The following is a 21,842-nucleotide window of genomic DNA, read 5'->3' as shown; positions in this document are numbered from 1 at the left end:
TTGAACTCTTCATCCAGATGTGGCGTGACCGCAAACAGACTCCTTTTGTGCTGCTTTTAAGTTTAAAGCAGTTTTTCAATGGTAAAAGATGTTCTCATATCTTAGTTTCAGCTATCATCATCTTTTGTTATTTTTATTTTTTTTACTCCGTTATTAAGGTTAACCGAAACTGCTAACTCAACTGAAATGCATATATATTACGTTACGTGCAACTAGTTAAAAAAACGAAAGTGTACGTTCGCAAAAATACTAATAAAATGACAAAAACATACATTTATTATTACTAAAATAATATGTATATTAGTAAAGTTTGAATATACATAGTATACTATTTATTATAATTTAAATTAAGATGAAAACAGAAAATATAACAATAAAATCTAAATTTTAAAATGGCAAAAAAAAAAAAAAAAAATATATATATATATATATATATATATATATATATATATATATATATATATATATATATATATATATATATATATATATATATATTTTTTTTTTTTTTTTTATCTGTATCTTGTTAAATTTAAAAAATATATTTTTTTTTAAAGGGCTAAATTTCTGTTGTTGTTTCTGAAGAGTTAAGTGTGATGTGTGTTTGCACATGCCTGTGTTACATGTATGTGTTTGTTTGGGGTAATCCGTCTGATGTTAATTTCAGGTGATATGATTCGGTAGCTGAATCAGGTCAGTGCTAATCTAATATTTCCCCTCATCTGGACAATAAAGGTCAATGCTCGTACCTAGACATCAGCCCCAGGACACCTACTGTACCACACTGTGTGTGTCTGACTGTCTCTGCGTGTATAAATGTGTGTTGCAATCAGTTTTTTTCATATGATCCATGTTGTGGATTTTAATACTTTCTGCAGTCAGATTCACCCAGTTATGTCAACAAGTTTTGAAGTACTGTTGCAACCATCACCATATGTCATGTCATTATTAATACTTCTAGTGTATTTGTAGTTTTAGATTGACAGAAGCATCTTTTGCCATTTTTATTTTTTTGTCTCAACTTTTTGACAGATGGATGTGTAAAATTAAATCTTTATAATAATATGTTATAATAATAAACCATTAAATTTCATTGTAATAAATAAACAAGAGAAAAATATCTCTGTTTCAGTTAATGGTATGGACATATGGCCGTTTTTGATTGTCCACAGAGTACAGCTGATACTCCCAGCGCTAGTGTTTCACAATACTTGGGTCAGGAAAACCAGAAACAAAGCACCATATGAAATCATAAACCCACTGTATAACCTTTGATGTTTCTTCTGCTTCAGAGATATATTACAGATGCTGGTCGATGGAGCGTGAGAGAAAGACCGCATCAAAACAGCCGTGTGTGTGTGTGTGTGTGTGTGTGTGTGTGTTCACCTGGTGTTGCTCTTGCTTGACTGCCTCTGGAAATCGATGGACTTCAGGAGTTACGGTGAGCAGTCCAGTTCAGTAAATATTACTGTCTACAGTACTTCAACTTTACTCCAGTTCATTCAGTAGGATGTATATTTGCTAGCATTGTCGCAATACAAAACACTGAACATTCACTCTAATGTTTGTTTGTACTTCGTTCAAATCATCACCATAATTTAACAACACAATGCTTTATATCTTATCTAGCAATATTTGTTTATACCTTCTTGCAAAACATCAAAAACTTTAAAAAATCTTCTTTAACAAACGATTGTTTGTAATCAGCACCACGATTTACCAACAAAATGCTTCGTATGTCCTTTGACAATGTTTGTTTGCACTTTGATCTGTCATTACAATTTACCAACAAAACACTTAAGCTACAGTAATCTTAACAATTTGTGCTTTTTCCATTATTTTCAACAGAAGTATTGAAAAAAACAAAATGTCGTTTTGTTTGTTTTTTTGCTTTTATTTTGTTCAATTTGAAAATCAAGCACCAGTTATTATTTTTAACAATAGTTGTATTTCAACATTGCAACAGCAGTTTACGAAGAAAACCGTAACAGTGTTTGTTTGCCCTTCATCTGACTCAAACAAACAAAATGCTATGAATATCTGCTTTTGCAATGTTTGGCTGCCTTTTCCATAATTTGCAACACTTTAGAAATCTGCTTTATCTATGTTTGTTCATTGTTTGGTTTGTCACTACAGCTTGCAAACAAAGCACTTAATATCCACTTGAATCTTGTTTGTTGTAATTTGTTCAGTTACCACAATTTGCGAATGAACCCTAAATATCCACTTTAACAATGTTTGTTTGTGCTTCAACCAATTTGTCACCACAGGTTGCAAATAAAACATTTGACATTTTTGTACTTGTACGTAATCGAACTTACTACCACAAGTCACAAACAAACGGTGAATATCTTCTTTAACAATGTTTGTTTGTACTTGATTTGATCTCTCAGTACAAACGTGCAAACAAACGTTGAACATCTACTGTTTTAAATTTTTCCCGTAATTTTCCAAAAACTGCTTTAACGATGTTTATTCTCAAGTTGTTGTTAAATTTGTCAACAGAATTTGCGCACAAAGCAGATCTCCTTTAAAAGTATTTCTTTGTGCTTTGTTGCAGTGGTAACAAATGCGGTAACTGAACATTGTGGACTTCTCACCACAAACAAACAAAATGCTAAATATCTTTTTTAAAAACGTTTGTTTGTACTTGATTTATCGCTACAACTTTTAAACAAAGCTCTTAAAATCCCCTGTAATAATGTTCGCATGTTGCACTATTTTACAACACTAAATATCCAGTTCAACTTTTTTTCATCTTGTCACAATAATTTGCAAACAAACTAAATAGCCGTTTTGTTTCAACATTTGTTTGGACATTGTTCGACTTGTCCAAACAATCGCATGTTTAGCTGAAGGAAAATAAATATCTGTTGACAATAGCCACAGAGGGACGCTTGTTGTACGTCCGCAAAGTGTTACATTGTTTGTAGACACACTTGGAGGAAGAGACAGTCAATCTAATCTGCATTTATTATGGGATGTGTGTACAGAGGTGTCGTGTGGCGGCCTCACTCGCCTGTATCTGTCAGGGTTCAAAACATACATGCCGTGCATAATGCGTGCTGATGGAGGCAGGTTAGGACCCCAGAAACGTGTGTGTGCGTGATGCATGTTGAGAGGCGAGGTTAAAGCGGTTGTGTGTGTGTGTGTGGATGGGTGAGTGTTTTGACAGTAGCACTGCCATCAGCTGCATTGTGTGTCTGGGTTAGAGTTTCACCGTCTAAATAACTCCCTCAGGTAAACAAGGCTTGCCTCTCCTACCAAACACAAAGCCTCCATCAGACCCCTCACACAAACACTCAATTCTGCTTACTATTTCAGTACTATTCAAATTATGCAGTACTTGCTTATTATTATCACAGCAACTACAATATGTGAACTATGTGTTATGTATTTAAAGATTGCATGGATTTCTAATATTGTTATAGTGGATACGGTAACACTTTACAGTAACTTTACGGTAACACACCGTTATGCATAATGGTTTATAAAAGTATGTTTTAATGCATTAATTATGCCTTGAAATACACCTTATAATACATTGTATTATTTTTTACCAAAATTATAAAACATTATCTATTAATTTAGAAAGTATAATGCATTAAACCTTGCTTGTAAATTATTTATGAAAAGATACATTACCATGTACATTATGAATATCTTTATAATGCATTATACATAAAGACTTTAAGTAAGCCTCCAACACATTTTTTTATTTTTTGGTGCTTGCAACATCTCCTGAAAAGTGAAGCGAAGTACAAACTAATGCTGGTAAGGCAGATGCTTAGCATTTTATTTGCAAATAGTTGGAAGAAGTCGAAAAAATTCATAATAAGTGAATGTTTTATATTGGATATATACAGTAGTGCTTCATTTGCTAATTCTATTGACAAATTGAGCTGGCAAAATGAACAAAGTAAATTGCAGAGGGATAATGAACGAAGTAAAAATACTGTTATTTTTAAAACAGATGTACGTTGGAAATCTTACCACAATTTACAAAATACACATTGTTAAATGCATATATTTAGCGTTTTGTTCAAACATTATGGTGAGATGCTGAACAAAGTACAAAAAACAAATTGTTAAAACATGTTTTGTTTGTTTGGGATTCTCACTGCAGTTTATAAAATAAAAACAACCATTCCCGGAGAAAATATTTAAAGTTTTACTTGCAGATTTACTAGCGCAAACAAATTTGGAGCGAAGTACAAACAGGTGTACTGACTGTGGGTTACTTTAAGTCAAAACCGTGCAGGGAATCCTACATGTGAGTCCACGATAGTTTATTTCTGTTGCTCTGGTTCTGGCTAAACCTGTAAACGTCCATCTGTGAAAAACAATTTATTCTCCGCAGTCTAGCTCTCTCTCTGTGCTGGTGTGACATAAAGTGACAGAATGCTTTAGTGTGACAATGATTTCAGCCTTACAAAATGTCACCGTTCTGCTCTCTTTCCCTCAACACATCTCTACGCGCGTGTGTGTGTGTGTGAAGCTAGAGGTAGAGATCTGGCTCACGGCAGTTCTGCCACACACAGATGTACACACACACAAACCTGCCAGCACATAGGAAACCTTGTGATTAGAGCAGAAAGCAGGTGACAGCAGAATAATAATGCATTATATGCACTGCATGAGTTGCATGAATTTCCATTTTGGGGTTTCTATCCCTTTCATCTTCTCTTTCTGAATGAGTATTTGCTGTGTCGGACAGAGTTAACAACAATATTTCAACACTTTGTAGCCACGTTCAGAACGAGGGCAGTGAATCAGTCATAATTATATGCAAACTATTTCTTTTCAGAGTTCTCTCGCTCTTCCCCACCTCCTCTCACACTATATATCTCTTCTGTTCCTCACTGTTAAGAGAATTCAAATTAAATACTCGCTGCTTTTCTTCCGGAATCAAAGCAGGGGAAAGAACAAACCCTCACAGATCAGAGCGCTGTGTTCCCCGGGACAGAGAGGGGTCTTCTGGGTACCGGCTGAACTGACAGCCCCCGGAGCAGAGACACGGCACTCTGCACAAATTCAACTGACAGCAGTTTTTTTTTTTTCACAGAAAGTATAAAGTCCTGACTAGCACAGAATTGTGTTATGTGGGTTTTTTGCCTAGGCTGTTTATACTGGGGGGGAAAAAAACAGTCTTTTATAATGTTTTCAATGGTGTTTACTCGTACTACTGTGAACGAGTTTCTGCATTGAGCAGCGACGTGACACAGCTTATATATCTACAGCATGAAATAAAAAGCGTAGTGCAGTTTGATTCCTGAATGAACAACTCTGGTACTTCTTATTGAATTAAAAAATAATAATTAGTGTGATCAGTATAGTCCAGTTCAGAAGGAATACATCTTTTGAGGCCGTTTTGTAGATCAAAACTATACAGTGCGACCAGTACTAATAAACAAAATGACTCTTATGAGTCTTCAATTTTTAGTAAATCTCTCTTACAGTGCATCCAGCGCAGTTCAATTCCTGAACAAATCACTCTTATGAAACGTTCTTTACAGTGAATCAGAGAGATGCAGCACAGCTAGTGTAGCTCAATTATGAACGCGTGACTCTTTGTGAAATGTGAAACTCATTGGTAACACTTCCACTGAAGCCCATATTTAAAATACATTATAATGGTATTTTTAAGGCTTTATAATGAATGCATAATGCATTATAAAAAACGTATATGTATTATCAGTTCATGAATAATCATAGCTACAATTATAGTGCATCATAATACTTATGTATATGTGGTTATACGTTTAAGAGTATGATTATTTATAACACCCAGTGAACACCATATTAAATCTACTTCATTTACAGTATAATGGACTGTATCATATCCTGAAATAGTTTTTTTTAAGATCTGCACAGTATCTTACTACAGCTTGTGAGTGGTTAGATGTTGAGTGTTACTTGAGTGTTTCCTGTGGAGCTAATGTTCATTAATTGATGTCAGCTTAATACTCCAACTGAAAAAAAAATGTATGCAATGTTTTATTTGGTTACATTTTATTTTGATGGTCCCCTTAATCAATCGATTACAAGCAACTTTGCCAATACATCCCAACTAACTCTCATGAGTGTATCAGTATGCTCAAGTGTGGTAGAATCTAGTTTGGTAGAATAAGCTGACGTATTATTAAGCTGATTAATAAGCTGATGTATTATTATTATTATATTACTACTTTACTAATTGTAAAAGTGGATGCAACATGCTCATTGTGTTATAAAACATCATACTCTTAAAAGATATAACCACAAATAAGTAAATATTATAATATATTAAATGTTTCTTTTGAATATTCATGAGATGATACGAGTTGTTTTATTTAGTAATGCATTATGCATTCATTATAACGCCTTAAGAATACCCTTATAATGTATTATGAATACGGGCTTCATAGAAAGTGTTACCAATTCATCTTTTAAGCCCATTTAGCTCAACCAGTGTAGTTCAGATCCCGAACAAAATGACTCTCATGAGTTGTCTCTGTAGTTAATTGTCTATGAATCCCGAACGAATCACTCTTATGAAACACTTCGTTTTAGTGACTCCGAGCATGAAACGCGATCAGTGAAATCTGATTATGAATGATTCAGTGTTATGAACCGGTTCGTTTTACTAACTCAAAACCTGACTCTAAAAGACCATAAAAAATATTTATATATTTTTAATCATTATTTTTGATAATATACTCCCCATCCCCCCCCCCCCCCCCCTTATTATTAGAACTGGAATAGTCAAATTCCTCTTAATCCTATACCATGCTTAAGGCAGAATACCTTGGAAGAGTTAAAACCAGAAATGCTGTCATCAGATAATGTATTGATCTATGAAAGAAGAATGTCAAACTTGAACTCCAAGAACTCATGGCAGTCTAGTGGCCCGGTTTAGACCGGCAGTCCTGAGGTGACCAGACTGCAAAAATGTAAACTTTCGTCGGCAGCCAGCTCAATGAACATCACACAAACACCTACTAAATCTCTCTGAGAGCACAAGAGTTTCTAGTGAAGGGTTAAACAAGTCAGGGTGTGGAAAACCTGTTGCTGAGGGGGAAGATTACAGTAAAGACTTGTTTCCTGTCAGTCGGCTTTGGTTCAAAGACCAGCTGCGGTTACACTTTTACTTGCATGGGGCGAACAGGAATTACAATTGCTCTGTTTACATGTAATGACATGGAAAGTTGTTGTTTTTTAAGCTTTGTGAAACCAACATCAGACTTGTCCCAAAGTTCTCTAGCGGCTCCGCGGCGCTTGTGAGTTTTAGGTGACAGATGCAGTCAGTTCTCTCAGCAAGCGACCATCGCGCTCCTCTGAGGGCTGCGAAATCATAGCAGGCAAGTTAATGAGGCTCCAGCAGCCCCCTACCATCTCTCCTGAGAGAGGACGAGAGGGAGGATGAGAAATGCAACGGCCCTGGAAAAGTGCTGATTCTTGGCACTGGGGCTCTCGGAGCTTGACAGCTCAGCAATAAACGGCTCCGTTCTGACTCGCACGTTTCTGCTCCGGACCAGAAATACGAGGGGTTTGAAGTCTAAACTATTAGAGTGACCTCAATACACGCTCCATTCGGAAAATGGTTGTGCTGAACGCCCATTTTATTACTGTAGTGTCCATAGATAGGGCCCTATGGTTTCAGCAATGCGGACCGAATCCAATCACAGTATTTATAGTAAAAATGTGATATGAACTAGTGTCTGTGAATATTAAGCTGCTAAAATACCATTTAAATATGAATGGTGCATGTTGTGCGTGTCTCTGTGTGAATGAATGGCGCAGACGCATGATTTCGTTTACTACGAAACTACGCACTTACTGAAGCACACGTGACATTCACTGTGTTTTCAGCCTCTACCGACTCTAAATATGAACACATGAACATAATCTGAGAGTCACTTCCTGAGCATTTTACCATTTCTTTTTAATAAAACCATTGTCATGTCATATGCAAACAGAAACATTAATGTCAAAATAAAAGTTTGGTTTAACTTGAAGAGAATGTGACAGAAATATTACCTAATGTAATGATACCACCGCTACTACTGTTACTACTAAAATGATTATTAAAACATTATTTTTAAAAGATTATTTAGCAGAAAGATTATTTAGCAGAAAGATTATTTAGCAGAATTAATTTAGCACTTAAATTTGTATCTTTTGCTAAACCTTTTAATAAATTAGCTGTTTAGTATTGCAAGTTTCATGATCTCTAATTAGAAAGTATTTTTGATTTAATAAAATTGTATTTAACCTTTAAAATATAGTCGAGAAAAAATAAAACGGGAAAAAATGGAATTCAGAAAAATTAAAATGGAAGAAAACGGAATTTGGGAAAAATAAAAAATAACTTGATTTGCTAAATGCCAATTTTACTTCTGTTCTGTGACACATTTTTGCATAAAATTTGATAATTACGGTGGAGAATGTGGGCACTTGAATGCTATCCATCAAGCATTGATTTGATTATGTTTACGTGTGAGAATGGACCAAGGAGGAGGAAGCTGTCTGTTATCTCCTACTCCTTTTTTTTTTTTCAGCACACAGAAGCAACTAAATCCGTTTTTTGTTTTAATACTGTGTGACCTACAGCTTAAACATGTCCTTCAGACTCCAGTTTCTAGCGTGATGAGAAGACCGATATAATCACACACAGTTTAATATCTTCCATTGACAAATGCCAAGTAATTAAGATTCTGAACACGATTCAGAACCGCTCCCATGTCGCATTTTCTAAGACTGGAGCGCAGCAGGCGACGGCTCTGAATTAGGACGCTTCCACACACACACACACACACACTCCTGTTTATATCACTCATATTGTTTTCCCTTTGAAACATCTGGCCTTGCTATTTCTTCTTGTTGAAAAAAGTAGCCCATGGATGACAGAAGTTGGCATTCCAGATTCATTTTGGTGAATTCAGTTCAGTTGGTTTTAATGAACGAGTCAGTGAATCATCCGGCTCAGAAGTGTTCCCTGAAGTCTCTTCATCCCATTAAGCGTTAGGTGGAGTTTGTTTTCACACGACTGAACATGTTTAATTGACGTTTTTGGGTTGTGTAATGTCGGAGTAGTGTGAAATGATTTTCCAACAAACTCTGACGTGACCACGAACCCTTGCCATGATGATGTGCATATTTCACTTAAAGCGCTTCAAGCACGGCCTCTTTCATTGTATTTGACGTCTTTTCAGGCGAAGAATGACAAGCAAAGACATTTTTGTAAAGACACAGTGTTACTTGACTCTCTGTGACTCTGTGAGTTTGTTAGGGCAGTGTGAACATGACAGTTGTTTTGTTTTTTTAAAAATAAAATCCAACAGCCAACTGTGTTTGTTGGCGTTTGTCTGTACGGTTTGATTCTGCCTTTAGGAGCCACATAGCACCTGAAACCCTTGAGAATACCCTAGCAGCTACATAAAAATTACAGTTAATATTGAATTTCAGACAAAGTTGCAACACTCAGTCGCCGTTTACAGATCCCATAGGAATAAATGAGAAGTGCTGGAAGATGAATCCCACCTGTCACATAAAGTCAGTGACGTCTCTTTTTTTTTTTTTTAAATAGCATTTTTTTTTTCAGCGTAAACTCTAAAAATGGCTCAATCCATTTTTATTATTGTTTAGTGTAAAACATGTTGAAGATTAGCCTACAGTCTGTCGATTCATTAGACGATAAGCCGTTTCCTCTAGAAAAGCTGTTTATTCAGAATAGTGAAGCCCCACGTCCATCAACATCCCTTCAATACTAGCAATACTGTAAAAGCAGACTAACCGTGAACCAGTTGTTCCTGAATAGAGACTGGCAGTATATATACTGTATATAAAGGTTCACGCCAGGCATTGAAACCAGCACACAATTTTGTCTTTTCGCTTCTACGTTGGCTCTGAGTTGTCAAAAAAACTCAGAAAATGCTTGCTAACGCGAAAAACTCAGAAAATTAACCCCTATCGGATTTTCTTTTTCATATCATGGACGAAAGATATGTTTAAATGTGATTAACAACCTGAGGTAAATTTTTTTTTTTTTAAGATGTGATAATGTCATGCTTTCTTTGGCCAATAGTTAAGGGCTTGCCTTCTAGTGGCTTTGGTTTGGGCAGCAATAGTTTTTTTGTGAAAAACCTGGTAACCCCGGTCTCCAAGGCCTGCTGACCTGCTCGTCGTGCCGTGTCCATGTGCCAGATGGCGGGCGGCCGCTAGTGATGCAGATGCGGGAGTGAATATCTGAGAGAGTTAAAGCCTCATCGTGAGGACACGTCAGTCTTCAGGGAGGAGGAGCACTGCCCTTCAAACAGGATTTCTCTGGCCTGCTGACACATTCGTCCCGTCCCGTCTAACCTTCCTGTGCAGCGACATTCACCTCATGTGACAGCTTCCCACTCTTTTATAACCCTGCCACTGCTGTATCTTTCTCCTTTGCTCTTAGTTTTTTCTTGCTTTTTTTTTTGTTTCGTCTGTGTCTTCTTATAGTGCCATTAAAATGACATTTTTAGCAGAACTCACTGTGATGTGTATAATAATATTTCTGTTATAGATCAGTGGCACAGCTGCAGAATAGCAAGCGCTTGCTTCTCTTTTGCTGACACCTAGTGGACGTGGTCTGTAAACACATGCGAGATTTCATCACGATGGCTGAAGACTGTCACAGGAAATTATGGATAATGAAATATAATGATGCTGCGATAAAATTATTTACAATAATTAGAATGTCTTCTTGGTGTACTAAATATAAAGGCAAGACTATTTAATGTGGAGGGCCAAACTGCTCAAAAGTAAATCATTAAATAAACGTTGAAATGTATAAATAAATCGTTAAATGCATAATTCAATAAAGAAATAAATAAATGAATGTAAATAAAATTAAATGAATAAATATTAATTCATTTATGCATTCCTTTAATTAAATAAACCAATAAATAGATAAATAAACGAATGAGTAAGTATTCATTTATTTACGTATTTAACGATTTATTTATTTATTTCAACATTTGATTATTTAATTTTTAGTATTTAGTCCTCCATAATATAAAAGTAAATAAAAATACTTTTTATTGTCATTTCTATCATATCATTGGTCTACAGTACTATTATTAGTAGTCGCCATTATTACTATATATATATATATATATATATATATATATATATATATATATATATATATATATATATATATATATATATATATATATATATATATATATAATATCGTAATATTGTTTTACTGTTTTACTGATATATTTTTTATTTTGTTCAACATTAAATGTTTAATATATAGTAACTTTACATATTTCAATTAAATACATATATAAATAATAACATGTCTACCTTTTAACGTGTTATTGTTATTAGTTATATGTTTATTTAATGTTTATTAAAATTAATTTGAATATTTTTAACATTTAAAAAATTGTTTATTTATTTTAACATTTTCATATTTTACATATTTTAATTTAATATGTTGAACAATTTTTTTTTACCATTTAATGACACAACATGTACATTCAATTTTTTTCGGATAAGACGGAGATATTAATTATTGGACCAAAAAACACTACACAGAATCTTGTAGATTACAATCTGCAACTAGACGGATGTACTGTTACTTCCTCTACAGTCGGAAATCTGGGTTATATTAGACATCAAACTGTCTTTTGAAAATCATATTTCCAATGTTACAAAAACTGCATTCTTCCATCTTAGAAACATTTTATCTGTTTCTGATGTAGAAAAGCTAGTTCATGCATTCATGACCTCTAGACTGGACTATTGTAATGCACTTCTAGGTGGTTGTCCTGCTTCTTCAATAAACAAGCTACAGGTCGTCCAAAATGCAGCAGCTAGAGTCCTTACCAGGTCAAGAAAATATGATCATATTACCCCAATTTTACAGTCTCTGCACTGGCTACCTATTAAGTTCCGTATCAGTTACAAATTATCATTACTTACCTATAAGGCCCTAAATGGTTTAGCTCCAGCGTACCTAACTAGCCTTCTACCACGTTACAACCCATATCCTAAGGTCACAAAACGCTGGACTTTTGGTCATTCCTAGGATAGAAAAGCCCACTAAAGGAGGTAGAGCTTTCTCACATTTGGCTCCCAAACTCTGGAATAGCCTTCCTGATAATGTTCGGGGTTCAGACACACTCTCTCTGTTTAAATCTAGATTAAAAACACATCTCTTTCTCCAAGCATTCGAATAATGTATCTTTTAAATTGTGAGTGTAGTTGCATCTGATCAAAGGTGCATTTTTATTCATTAGCTTGGGTTAAACTAATTTTACTTTGTTGGATCAGCAGCTATGCTAATGATGTCTGTATTTTGTTTCTATGTTTTCGATGTTTTCACATCCCGTGGTAACTAGGATTTACACAAGCTCCAGTCTGGAATCAGAACACCTGAGAAGAGATGATGCTGACCCTCAGAGGACCCCAGATGATGCTGACCCTGAATCAACAAACAGAACTAACAATTATTGCAAGTGTGACCGCACCATATAATAATTATTAATTAATAATATTAATAATGTTCATCGTCTAGCTGACTACGTCTTGTATTAATTTTTTCTAAAAATCCCGTCAAACGTGCACAAACTGACAGTCACCAGACCACCATAAGCTACTACGAAATATTGTAGAAACATAATTTTCTGTAAAGTTGCTTTGTAACGATTCGTATTGTAAAGAGCGCTATACAAATAAACTTGAATTGCATTGAATTGAGTTTCGCAGCTGTCGCCAGGGTCTCTGCAGGAAAGTAATGGGAGTTCCACAGTAGTTATCAGATCAGGGTGTTTTTTTTTTTTTTTTTTTTTTTTTTTTATTGCAAGAAAAAAAGTTGTACAAATATACAAAACACAGGGAAGCGAGATATAAATACATTCCAATTAGAAGCAAACATAAAATAAAATAGACATTCTGGATTTGCATATAAAATTATAGTATTATTGATACATAAAAAGTGCAAAAATAAACTTACATTCTTTTGGAAACAGATCAGGGTGTTTTTACACCATGATGCCTGATTGGTTGACGTCATAGTGACGTTAGGTTTAGGGGTTGGGTTGGTTAATATTCGACATTGCATGTCATTTAGATTGCATGATTTAGAAACACCAAGCAGTTTGAAAACACCCACATGGTGATAAACACATCATATAAACGCCTACTTATGCTCTGCAGAGACCAAGGGGCAAGGAACTCGACCGGAAGTTGAAGTCGGGTGGGGGCTGCCATCTTTTAGCAGAACTTCACTTGCGTTAGCATTCCCATTGACTCCCATTCATTTTGGCGTCAATTTGACAGCGAATAACTTTACATCTGAGGCGTTTAAAGACTCTGTTTGTCCATTATTTATTTCTAAAGATACACGACAATGTATAAAGGGCTCCATTACCCTCTATGTTACATTATGGCCCCGTATAAACAGTTTTTGTAAAAAATAGGCTAACGATTGCGTCATAACCAATCGGCTCTCTGTCGCATTACCGTACAGACAGGTGGAGAAGCTCGCAGTCAATTAACTTAATATGGCGTACTGGCGTTACATTTTAAAATACTATTCAAAATAATTAATCAGAATACTGATACTGATCTTACTCCTGCTCACTCACGACAAAGAACTCCCCGCTCAAGCTCGCCGTCTCTGCAAGATTAACGATGGCAGTTTGCACGCACAGCTACTAGAAGATTTACATCTGTCAGAAAGGTTGCTGACGTCGTCAAGCTTCGTTTGAGTCTGCGCGTCAGAAACGGAAGTGCTAAAAAACGCTAAAACTGGGCTTCATTTGTCTCAATTGAGTTCCAATGGGGTCGCTGTGTCCATTTCTTTTACTGTCTATGGCAGAGACCTCATCAGATGTCGTGCTCTACGGCGCTCCGTCATGACGTCATGACGTCATGACGCTCGGCGTGCGAACGTGAGATCAGCAGAACCTTGTGAAGACAAACTGGGTGAGTAACGTTAAGTGGAGGACACGCTGTACTTTACCTTAAAAACACGTTTAAAACAACGACAGATCCCGATTAAACCCGTGTCATGTAGATCTATGATACCAGAAGAGCGTGTCGAGCACAGTTTGACCCTAAAGTCGCGTTTTGTGTCGTTCTTCAATCGCGTTTGAAGTGAAAGTGAGAGGATCATAACAGTGGAGGGTGTGTGACGTAACGTTAATTAAAAGATGATTTATGATGAAAAGACAAACATAATCAACCTCTTCCATGATCATGTTTACACGTATTAATTACTTAAATCATTGTGCATATGACAGATTTAGACGCATAACGTCTTGTAAGGTTTATTTACGTTACGTAAAGGTGCTGTTATGGATTTTTTTTTGTTAAAATAATGTTTAATATAATTTAACCTGTAACCTACGTGTACTTCACTATATTACAATTAAATCCTAATCTAATCATGATAAACTGTATATCGTTGGAAAGGTCTAAGACTATTAAATGGACATATTAACAATCTTTTTTTGTTAAAAATTATGTAGGAAAAGTAATAGATTGATTTATGGCAGGAGTGTGCCTCAAAAACCTACATCATAACGGGGCAGTGTTGCCTTTTTCTCTATCACACTTTAGAAATCATCAGAAATGATATATCACTTGAAATCTAAAATCTCAAAATTCATCCTTTGAAACCCATTTTAAAATCAAACATTGCATTATAGTGAAAACGGTACATCAAAATCATGTTACAAAATGTTTTCAGTCCTGAATTATAAAAATTAGGTTTGGATCTTGCAACTTTTAAATAATATTAGTCTACTATGAGAATCCTCATCTTAATTAAAAAACTATTTTACATGTATATTTTTATTTATAGTTATGTATATAATAACTTATATTGGACTATATGTAAGTTATTGTTGTAATTGTTTATTATTCTATTTTTTCTTATTCTCTTGTAAAGAGTGTTGTATTTGTTTGTTGCAGACTGCAGTGAGGTGAAGCTGTGCACACATTATGGCGAGTGTGAGTGTTACACAGACTGCAGCCCCAGTCCTTCGTGTGTGTGTGTGTGTGTGTGTGTGTGCTGTAACGCTGTGTGTGTGTGTGTGTTATTAATGCAGGTGCTGTGCAGGAGGGTGAGACAGGTGAGTCAGTCGTCTGTGGGTCACACACTGGCTCAGAGGATCGTGGCCGTCAGAGGTTTTTCAGCAGCGGGTTCGTCTGGATCAGATGAGCCGTATATAGCTGTGCCATCTCGAAACTCAGGTGTGGAATTCACATTATGAACACTCCTGTTACAACAACATCATGGTTTTCTGTAGTAAAAGTGTAGTAACTGTGTTTTTTTTTGCAGTATTGATTTCCATTTGTATAAACACAGTTTTACTACAAATACCATGGTTAAACTATAGACCAACGCTACTTTGGCGTCATCGAAGGGTAACGCCCCTTTTTGGGGGAAAACAAACGGATTCCTGATACAGAACTCACTCCAGGGACCTTTTGTTTTTCATTGTTTCTGATGTGTACAGGCCTGTCAGACACAATTACAAGCAGATATTGTATAATATTTATATTGTTTAGTCCTAGCCTGCGAATATTTCAAACTTAAAATCAGTTAACAGCCAAGGTAGCACGCCTAATGAGAGCTAACGTTAATCACGTAGCTACTAGCAGCTTCGTATTTCTAACTACAACAAAACTGTCAATAGCTTAAATCAAGTGAAATATGATCCAAGTAAACCACCGACTCCTCTTGACATGGCCTCGTCGTCTAGTTTATCATACTGTGAGTATGTTAATGACAAAAGTAGGCTACTTGGTGATTCCACGAGATAATGGGAACGTTAGATGTCCATATTTGGCCACTGCGTGGGGTTATTAATCCAGTTTTCGACCATTTCAAAGGGACACCTCTGTAAACACCGTATCCAGTAGCTTCTTTAAATACCTCTCACGGTCCTCGGCCCGCAAAGAGAGTGTGTATGTTTCTGCCATTTTTGCTATCAAGAAATTAGAGCGAGTTCTGTATCAGGGGAATCCGTTTGTTTTCCCCCAAAAAGGGGCGTTAACCTTCGATGACGCAAAAGTAGCGTTGGTTTATGGTTAGTGAAGCAAAACCGTGGTTAATTTGTGGTTACTATGGTTTAACTATAGTAACCATGATTATTATTATTATTTTTTAAATTTAATGTAGCTTAAAATATAAAATATATATTTTAATTGTATTTTTTATTTGTGTGTGTGTATGTATGTATGTATATGTATGTGTGTATATATATATATATATATATATATATATATATATATAATATGCATAAATAATACAATTAAATGTATAATAAAAGGTGTTATAAAATATTATTAATATAAATATATTTACATTATATTGTTTATATATATATATATATATATATATATATATATATATATATATATATATATATATATATATATAGTTTATTAATGTCATTGAACATTAAATGTTTAATACCAAAGTGTAACAATGCCTATATCTAATTTGTTGATATTAACATTCAAATTTTTTGATTATTTTTATTTTATTTATATTTATTCATATTTTAATTATAGCATACAACAATATAAAATATGATGTATTTTAATATTATTAATACGTGTACTTAATGTTTATTTATAAAATGTTATACTGTATAGTGTTAAAAATGTGTTTAATATTATAATGTAACAGTACATAATGTGATATGTGTGTGAAAGTCTTTTTGTGTAGATAGATAGATAGATAGATGGATGGATGGATGGATGGATGGATAGATGGATGGATAGATTAAAATGGCCAACTGTTATCCTGCGGTGCTTTGAAATGAAAGTAAAAGTACTGGTCTGTCTGACAGGTCCCAGGACAGTGTGGCCAGATGAGACCATGGGTCCGTTCGGGCCTCAGGATCAGCGCTTCCAGTTGCCAGGCAATGTGGGTTTCGACTGTCACCTGAAGGGTTCCGGGTTACAGATGAAAGGGCCGGTACACAGGACGGTCCCGGATGTTTTAACCGCCCCATCCAGCACAGAGAGACACGAGTTCATCCTCTCTCAGTTTGTGAATGAGTATCAGGTAAAACTCTGCTCAGGAATCCTTGGGTTCTTCAGTTGTGGTGCTGATTCTTCTGTTTGTTTGTTTGTTTGTTCAGGGTGCGGCGCAGAGAGTCAGTAAAGCTGAACACTATTTCAGTCAGTCAGATGTGGAGTGCTCCATGCGTTCCTGTCCAGAGCTGCTGAAGAAAGGTACTGTGTCTCATACAACATGTCCAACCTCTTCACACGGACAGTTTCTGAATCGATTGGTTGTTGGTCTTGGACAGAGCTGGAGCTGTTTTTCCCAGTGCTGCCTGCGAGTCCCATCACTGTCGTCACCGTAACACAGAGGAAGCAGAAGACGGCCGCAGAAGATCAGAACCAAGATCAACAGAAACTACTAGATCATGTGAGTCAGACTAGAACATTCAACCACACATTCTCTCTCATCATAGATTATCAATTATACTTATATCATTAATTATAGAATATTATAATGCATCATAAAATCATCATTTTATAAATTATATGTTATTGCATTGATACTTTTTATATTTTTAATGCAGATTTAAATTGAACATAATTGCATTGCAATGAGGATCATCCATAAATACGAAAACAAACAAACAAAAGAATGTAAATCTAAATAAAATATAAGTTGCATTATATTAGTAATCAGTTATTAAACTGTATTGTGATCACTGATCTATAATATAGAACTGGATTGCTCATGACGTCATTAAAGTGAAGCCGCTGCGCCGCCATATTGGTAATCCCTAGTGTGCGTAAACATTCCATTGAATTAATAGGAAATTGTATGATTTTAGTTAGAAAACATCACCTAACAAGTCAGAATTTATACATTTGAAGTATTTCTGTACATTATTACAATGCAAACACCCTAGGCATGTAAACGGTTATTTTTTAAATGTCGCGAATTTCCCCTACTTATTAAAAAGCTAAATTCATTACAGTAGTGAGCATCATGAACACGATAAACATCAGACTGACACGACCTCAACATGTATAACAAACTACAAACTGCTCATTCTGAAATCTGAATTTATTCAGAGAAATAACTGACTATATACAGTATGGATTTAAAGACATAAACTTTATAAAGCTTTATTTACAAGATAGTAAGTTAAGCTTTTCATGTATAGAGCAATATTAACAACATAATTGTATTATTCATTGTAATATATTCAAATAAATTTCTGATACTAATACGTTCATGATTAATAATTCCTAAATAATTATGTTGATAAAGAAATAAGCCATTTTTTGTGTTTGATCAGTTACCTGTGTCATCAGTGCGCAGCAGACACACCCACCTTAATGGTTTAAATGTATCGCTTATCCTGCCGCAAAAGACTGTAAACACTGCAGATAACATCTGAAGTAAACATTAATTAACATTAACATTTTTTTTTAATATTTACATTATTATATTAAATGGCATATTTATATCTTGTAAATTTCCTACCGTAAATATATTAAAACTTTATTTTGATTAGTAATGTGCATTGCCATGAACTTAATTTGGACAATATTAAAGGTGATTTTCTCAGTATTTAGATTTTTTTGCACCCTCAGATTCAAATAGTTTAAAATAGTTGTATCTATGTAAAAATGTTTAGCCATTTTTATGCTGATCTTTATTGAAAGTAACGTATTACAATTCAAATCATCAATGAGAAGAAAATTCTAAATATATTCTTATGTCCTTCTTATATATCAGAATGCAGTGTTTCCCACAGGATTTTGTGAGACGAGGCAGCAGGTGATGTCACAATATTAATTAGCATATTTATGGGTTTGCATTCAGACAAGTTCGGCACCAGTTACATACTGTAATACAACTGAATGCCCAACAAAACTGTTCTCATTTACATATTTTCTTTAGTCATACATTAAACAAGTATAAATAGTGACTAAACTTGACCCATTAATACTACGTGCCAGGAATCGCTCTCACTTTACTCCTTAAATCCTGATTTATAATCTCGACATCATCTTATTAAATGCACATACATCTACAATAAAGAACGTCTATATAATGCGTCTAACTATGTGCACATTAACAGATGAAATATGCTGATATTTATAAGCCCATACATTAAGCAACAGGTGCTTGGAAACACTGTTTTATACTCATTTATTGACGAGTCGGCTGCAGTACGGCAAACTGAACGCGCTTCGTCTCTGCTGCGGCTCACTGCACAGAACAGACACCGAGAGAAGCAATACTTCGCCGGGAAAGTCAGACTTCACTCTCATAGGCCAGTACTGACGAAATCTTCCAACTGAACAATAGCTAGGTTTGTTAGTATGTACCTTTTATGGAAAAAGTTGCTAAATCTAGTGCTAAAGTTGCGCTCGTGTGTCTGAGACACGGGAGCTGATGTCAAGGGTGGAGGAAATTTGTGGAAGTCAGTGTGGATATTGTGGAGAGTCGCCATTGATAAATCAATGTATGGATAACACTGGTTGATCCAGTTTGCCGGCTGGATGAAAAGTCGACGACGCATGCTTCCAAGGTCAGAAAATACGCAAATTTACATCCAACGAGATAAAAAAAAATATGCAAATTTACATCCAACCAACTGAGGTCAGAAAATACGGATATTCGTAAAGTGGAATTCCGGGTGCAGGAAATCTATATAGAGCGCCTTATTGTAGTATTTAAAATATAAATTTTTGGTGCCAGATATCGATTCTCGTATCGCATGGAGACGGACAACGATATATCGCCATATCGTCACATGATCCTTCAGAAATCCTTCAGATATACTGAATTATTGATCAAGAAACATTTGATTAATGTTTCAATCAGTCATGCTGCTTAATATTTTTTGTTGAAATCTTTTAGGATTTTTTTTGTTTAATGGAACAGTGTTTATTTGAAATAGAAATCTATTGTAACATTATAAGTGTCTTTACTGTCGCTTTCAGTGAATTCAGTGCATCCTTGCTGAAAATAATAATGAGAAAACGAAGTATTTAAGTGTGATTTAAACATCTGATTGCAGTTTGTCAGAGGTGCTAAAGAAATCTGCTTCACGCTGTGGAGAGGGGGATACTGGGCCGATTTCATCAATCCACTGTCAGGAAAAGCTGTAAGTACCTTCATCTCAGTCCAAACAGATGACAAATTCATCTTTATCTGTCCATGAGTGACTTCAAATATTTACAAACTTTATCAAACCCTGATTGTTTCCTGTTGCAGTTTTTTGGCGCTCAGACGCCGGACTCTATTCTACAGCGTCACGCTGGTTTTCACATCGAGGACCTGGCGGCGTGTACGGTCATACGACACGTCTTCAAGGAGACGTCCACGTTCGTCTTAACACTCATCACTAACGCACCTTCCAACAGTCTGATCATGGAGAAACTTCAGGGACACGCCAGCGCCTCAGAGGACACGGACTGATGGACGTTTGCAAACCTGAGCCAAATCTACGTTCTGATTCTTTTAGAAGAGATTTTTGAATAAAACTTGCTGGTTGTGATGTTACAAAATGAGCTTTTGAGAGTAACTGCGGTTGTGAGCGGATTTAAAAAAAACAGCAAAAATTATAATTTATTTAAAAAAAAAATAATTTGAACACAGATGTGAATCCACATGGTGCTTTACAAAACATCAGCAGCCTTTGAGAGAACATACTGTGTGTAAAACGTCATCTAGAGTCGGGACATCTGAAACAGAGGAAACCCAACCAGTGCCACAATGACTAACAAGATTTTTTTATTTATTTTTTGGTAAACAAATCACGATTTTAGTACAATAGAATATTATTGGATAAACGGTTCGACCTCTACCAGCAATTGCAGAAGTTCCAGAATGAACGAGTGGAAAAGCGGGAAGAATTCCTCATGTTCCTTCAGCTTTACGATGAGACTGTGAAATGCAACACAAACACCAACTGTCTGCAGTTTACAAATGAATAAAGGAGCCTTTTTGGGGTAAAATAAAATGTTTCCTGAAACCCACTCCTGCAACTTGACAAAGCAATCGCATATTTCCAAATTTAGGTTCTTTTAAATTAAAAAGTTAAAACTATATGCTTTACTTTTTTTCCTAAACCGTTCTTGCACAAACTGAACCAATAAATTGTATCAGTATGCACTTTACAATAATGAGCAATACTTGATACACAACTTGCATAATATTGAACATTATTATTTTGATAGTTGATGCATGGAATTAAATGTTAAAATTAGCAAATGAATAAAACGTGAACTTACACTAGAAGTTGGTCACGCTTTATAAGGATCAATTGCTTGACATTTTCATATACATTTTTTAAATTTCACATTGGATAATATATTATGAAAGTAAATGATTTAACAACGAACAAAAATACACAAAGTTTTTTTTATTAAGCCCAAAAAACATGGTATTCTAATGGTAAAATGTACAAAAACATGGTATTACTGTAGTACACACAAAATATAAGCAGTAAGAAATACTGCAGGGCAAACAGTGACTACAAACGCAGGTTCAATTTAATTTATTAGCAAATGTCTCAAGCTGTAGTCATTTATACCATACCTTAAAGCACCACCGTCAATTCATCATTTTATGAACCGAGAAATGCAAAATGTTAGGCTTTAATATGAAACAGAGCAGAAACTGACGCGAATAAAACGCTTCCCGGGTTTAGACCAATAGGAAGACAGAATAAAAAAGCCACGCCCATCACGTTTGTGCCTCAGTACAGGCGTTTCCCTCTTTATATTTTTTTATTTAGTACTAGTGGTGTTACTTAGTGGCCACTAGATGGCTGCAGAGGCTGAGCTTTGGAATTTGGACAACCTAGAAATGT

At 35.2% G+C, this 21,842-nt stretch overlaps 1 protein-coding gene across 2 annotated transcripts; it reads left to right on the top strand.

Moving 5' to 3' along the window:
• Positions 1–13,851: 13,851 nt before the first annotated feature.
• On the top strand, positions 13,852–20,990 carry LOC113040189 (methylmalonic aciduria and homocystinuria type D homolog, mitochondrial-like). 2 transcript variants are annotated; one of them, XM_026198496.1, is made up of 8 exons: positions 13,852–13,956; positions 14,947–14,985; positions 15,084–15,228; positions 16,836–17,053; positions 17,130–17,223; positions 17,301–17,422; positions 20,046–20,132; positions 20,243–20,990. In XM_026198496.1, the coding sequence occupies exons 2-8, from the start codon at positions 14,977–14,979 to the stop codon at positions 20,444–20,446; spliced, it is 879 nt and encodes a 292-aa protein (XP_026054281.1). In that variant the 5' UTR covers positions 13,852–13,956; positions 14,947–14,976; the 3' UTR covers positions 20,447–20,990. The 2 variants fall into 2 exon arrangements, with proteins under 2 accessions (XP_026054281.1, XP_026054282.1); XM_026198497.1 differs by lacking the exon at positions 13,852–13,956 and adding an exon at positions 13,999–14,157.
• The last annotated feature ends 852 nt before the right edge of the window (positions 20,991–21,842 follow it).

The sequence above is a fragment of the Carassius auratus genome, chromosome 22 (assembly GCF_003368295.1).
Source record: "Carassius auratus strain Wakin chromosome 22, ASM336829v1, whole genome shotgun sequence".
Taxonomy (NCBI): Eukaryota; Metazoa; Chordata; class Actinopteri; order Cypriniformes; family Cyprinidae; genus Carassius; species Carassius auratus.
The sequence above is the reverse complement of the archived record's forward strand: the minus strand, read 5'-3'. Positions and strand labels throughout refer to the sequence as shown.

What these genes read in the sequence shown, in the direction of transcription:
- LOC113040189 (XM_026198496.1), top strand. An exon ending in TCCAGAGCTGCTGAAGAAAG is followed by an intron (nt 17,224 to 17,300) that starts GTACTGTGTCTC and finishes GGTCTTGGACAG; the next exon opens with AGCTGGAGCTGTTTTTCCCA. An exon ending in AACAGAAACTACTAGATCAT is followed by an intron (nt 17,423 to 20,045) that starts GTGAGTCAGACT and finishes ATCTGATTGCAG; the next exon opens with TTTGTCAGAGGTGCTAAAGA.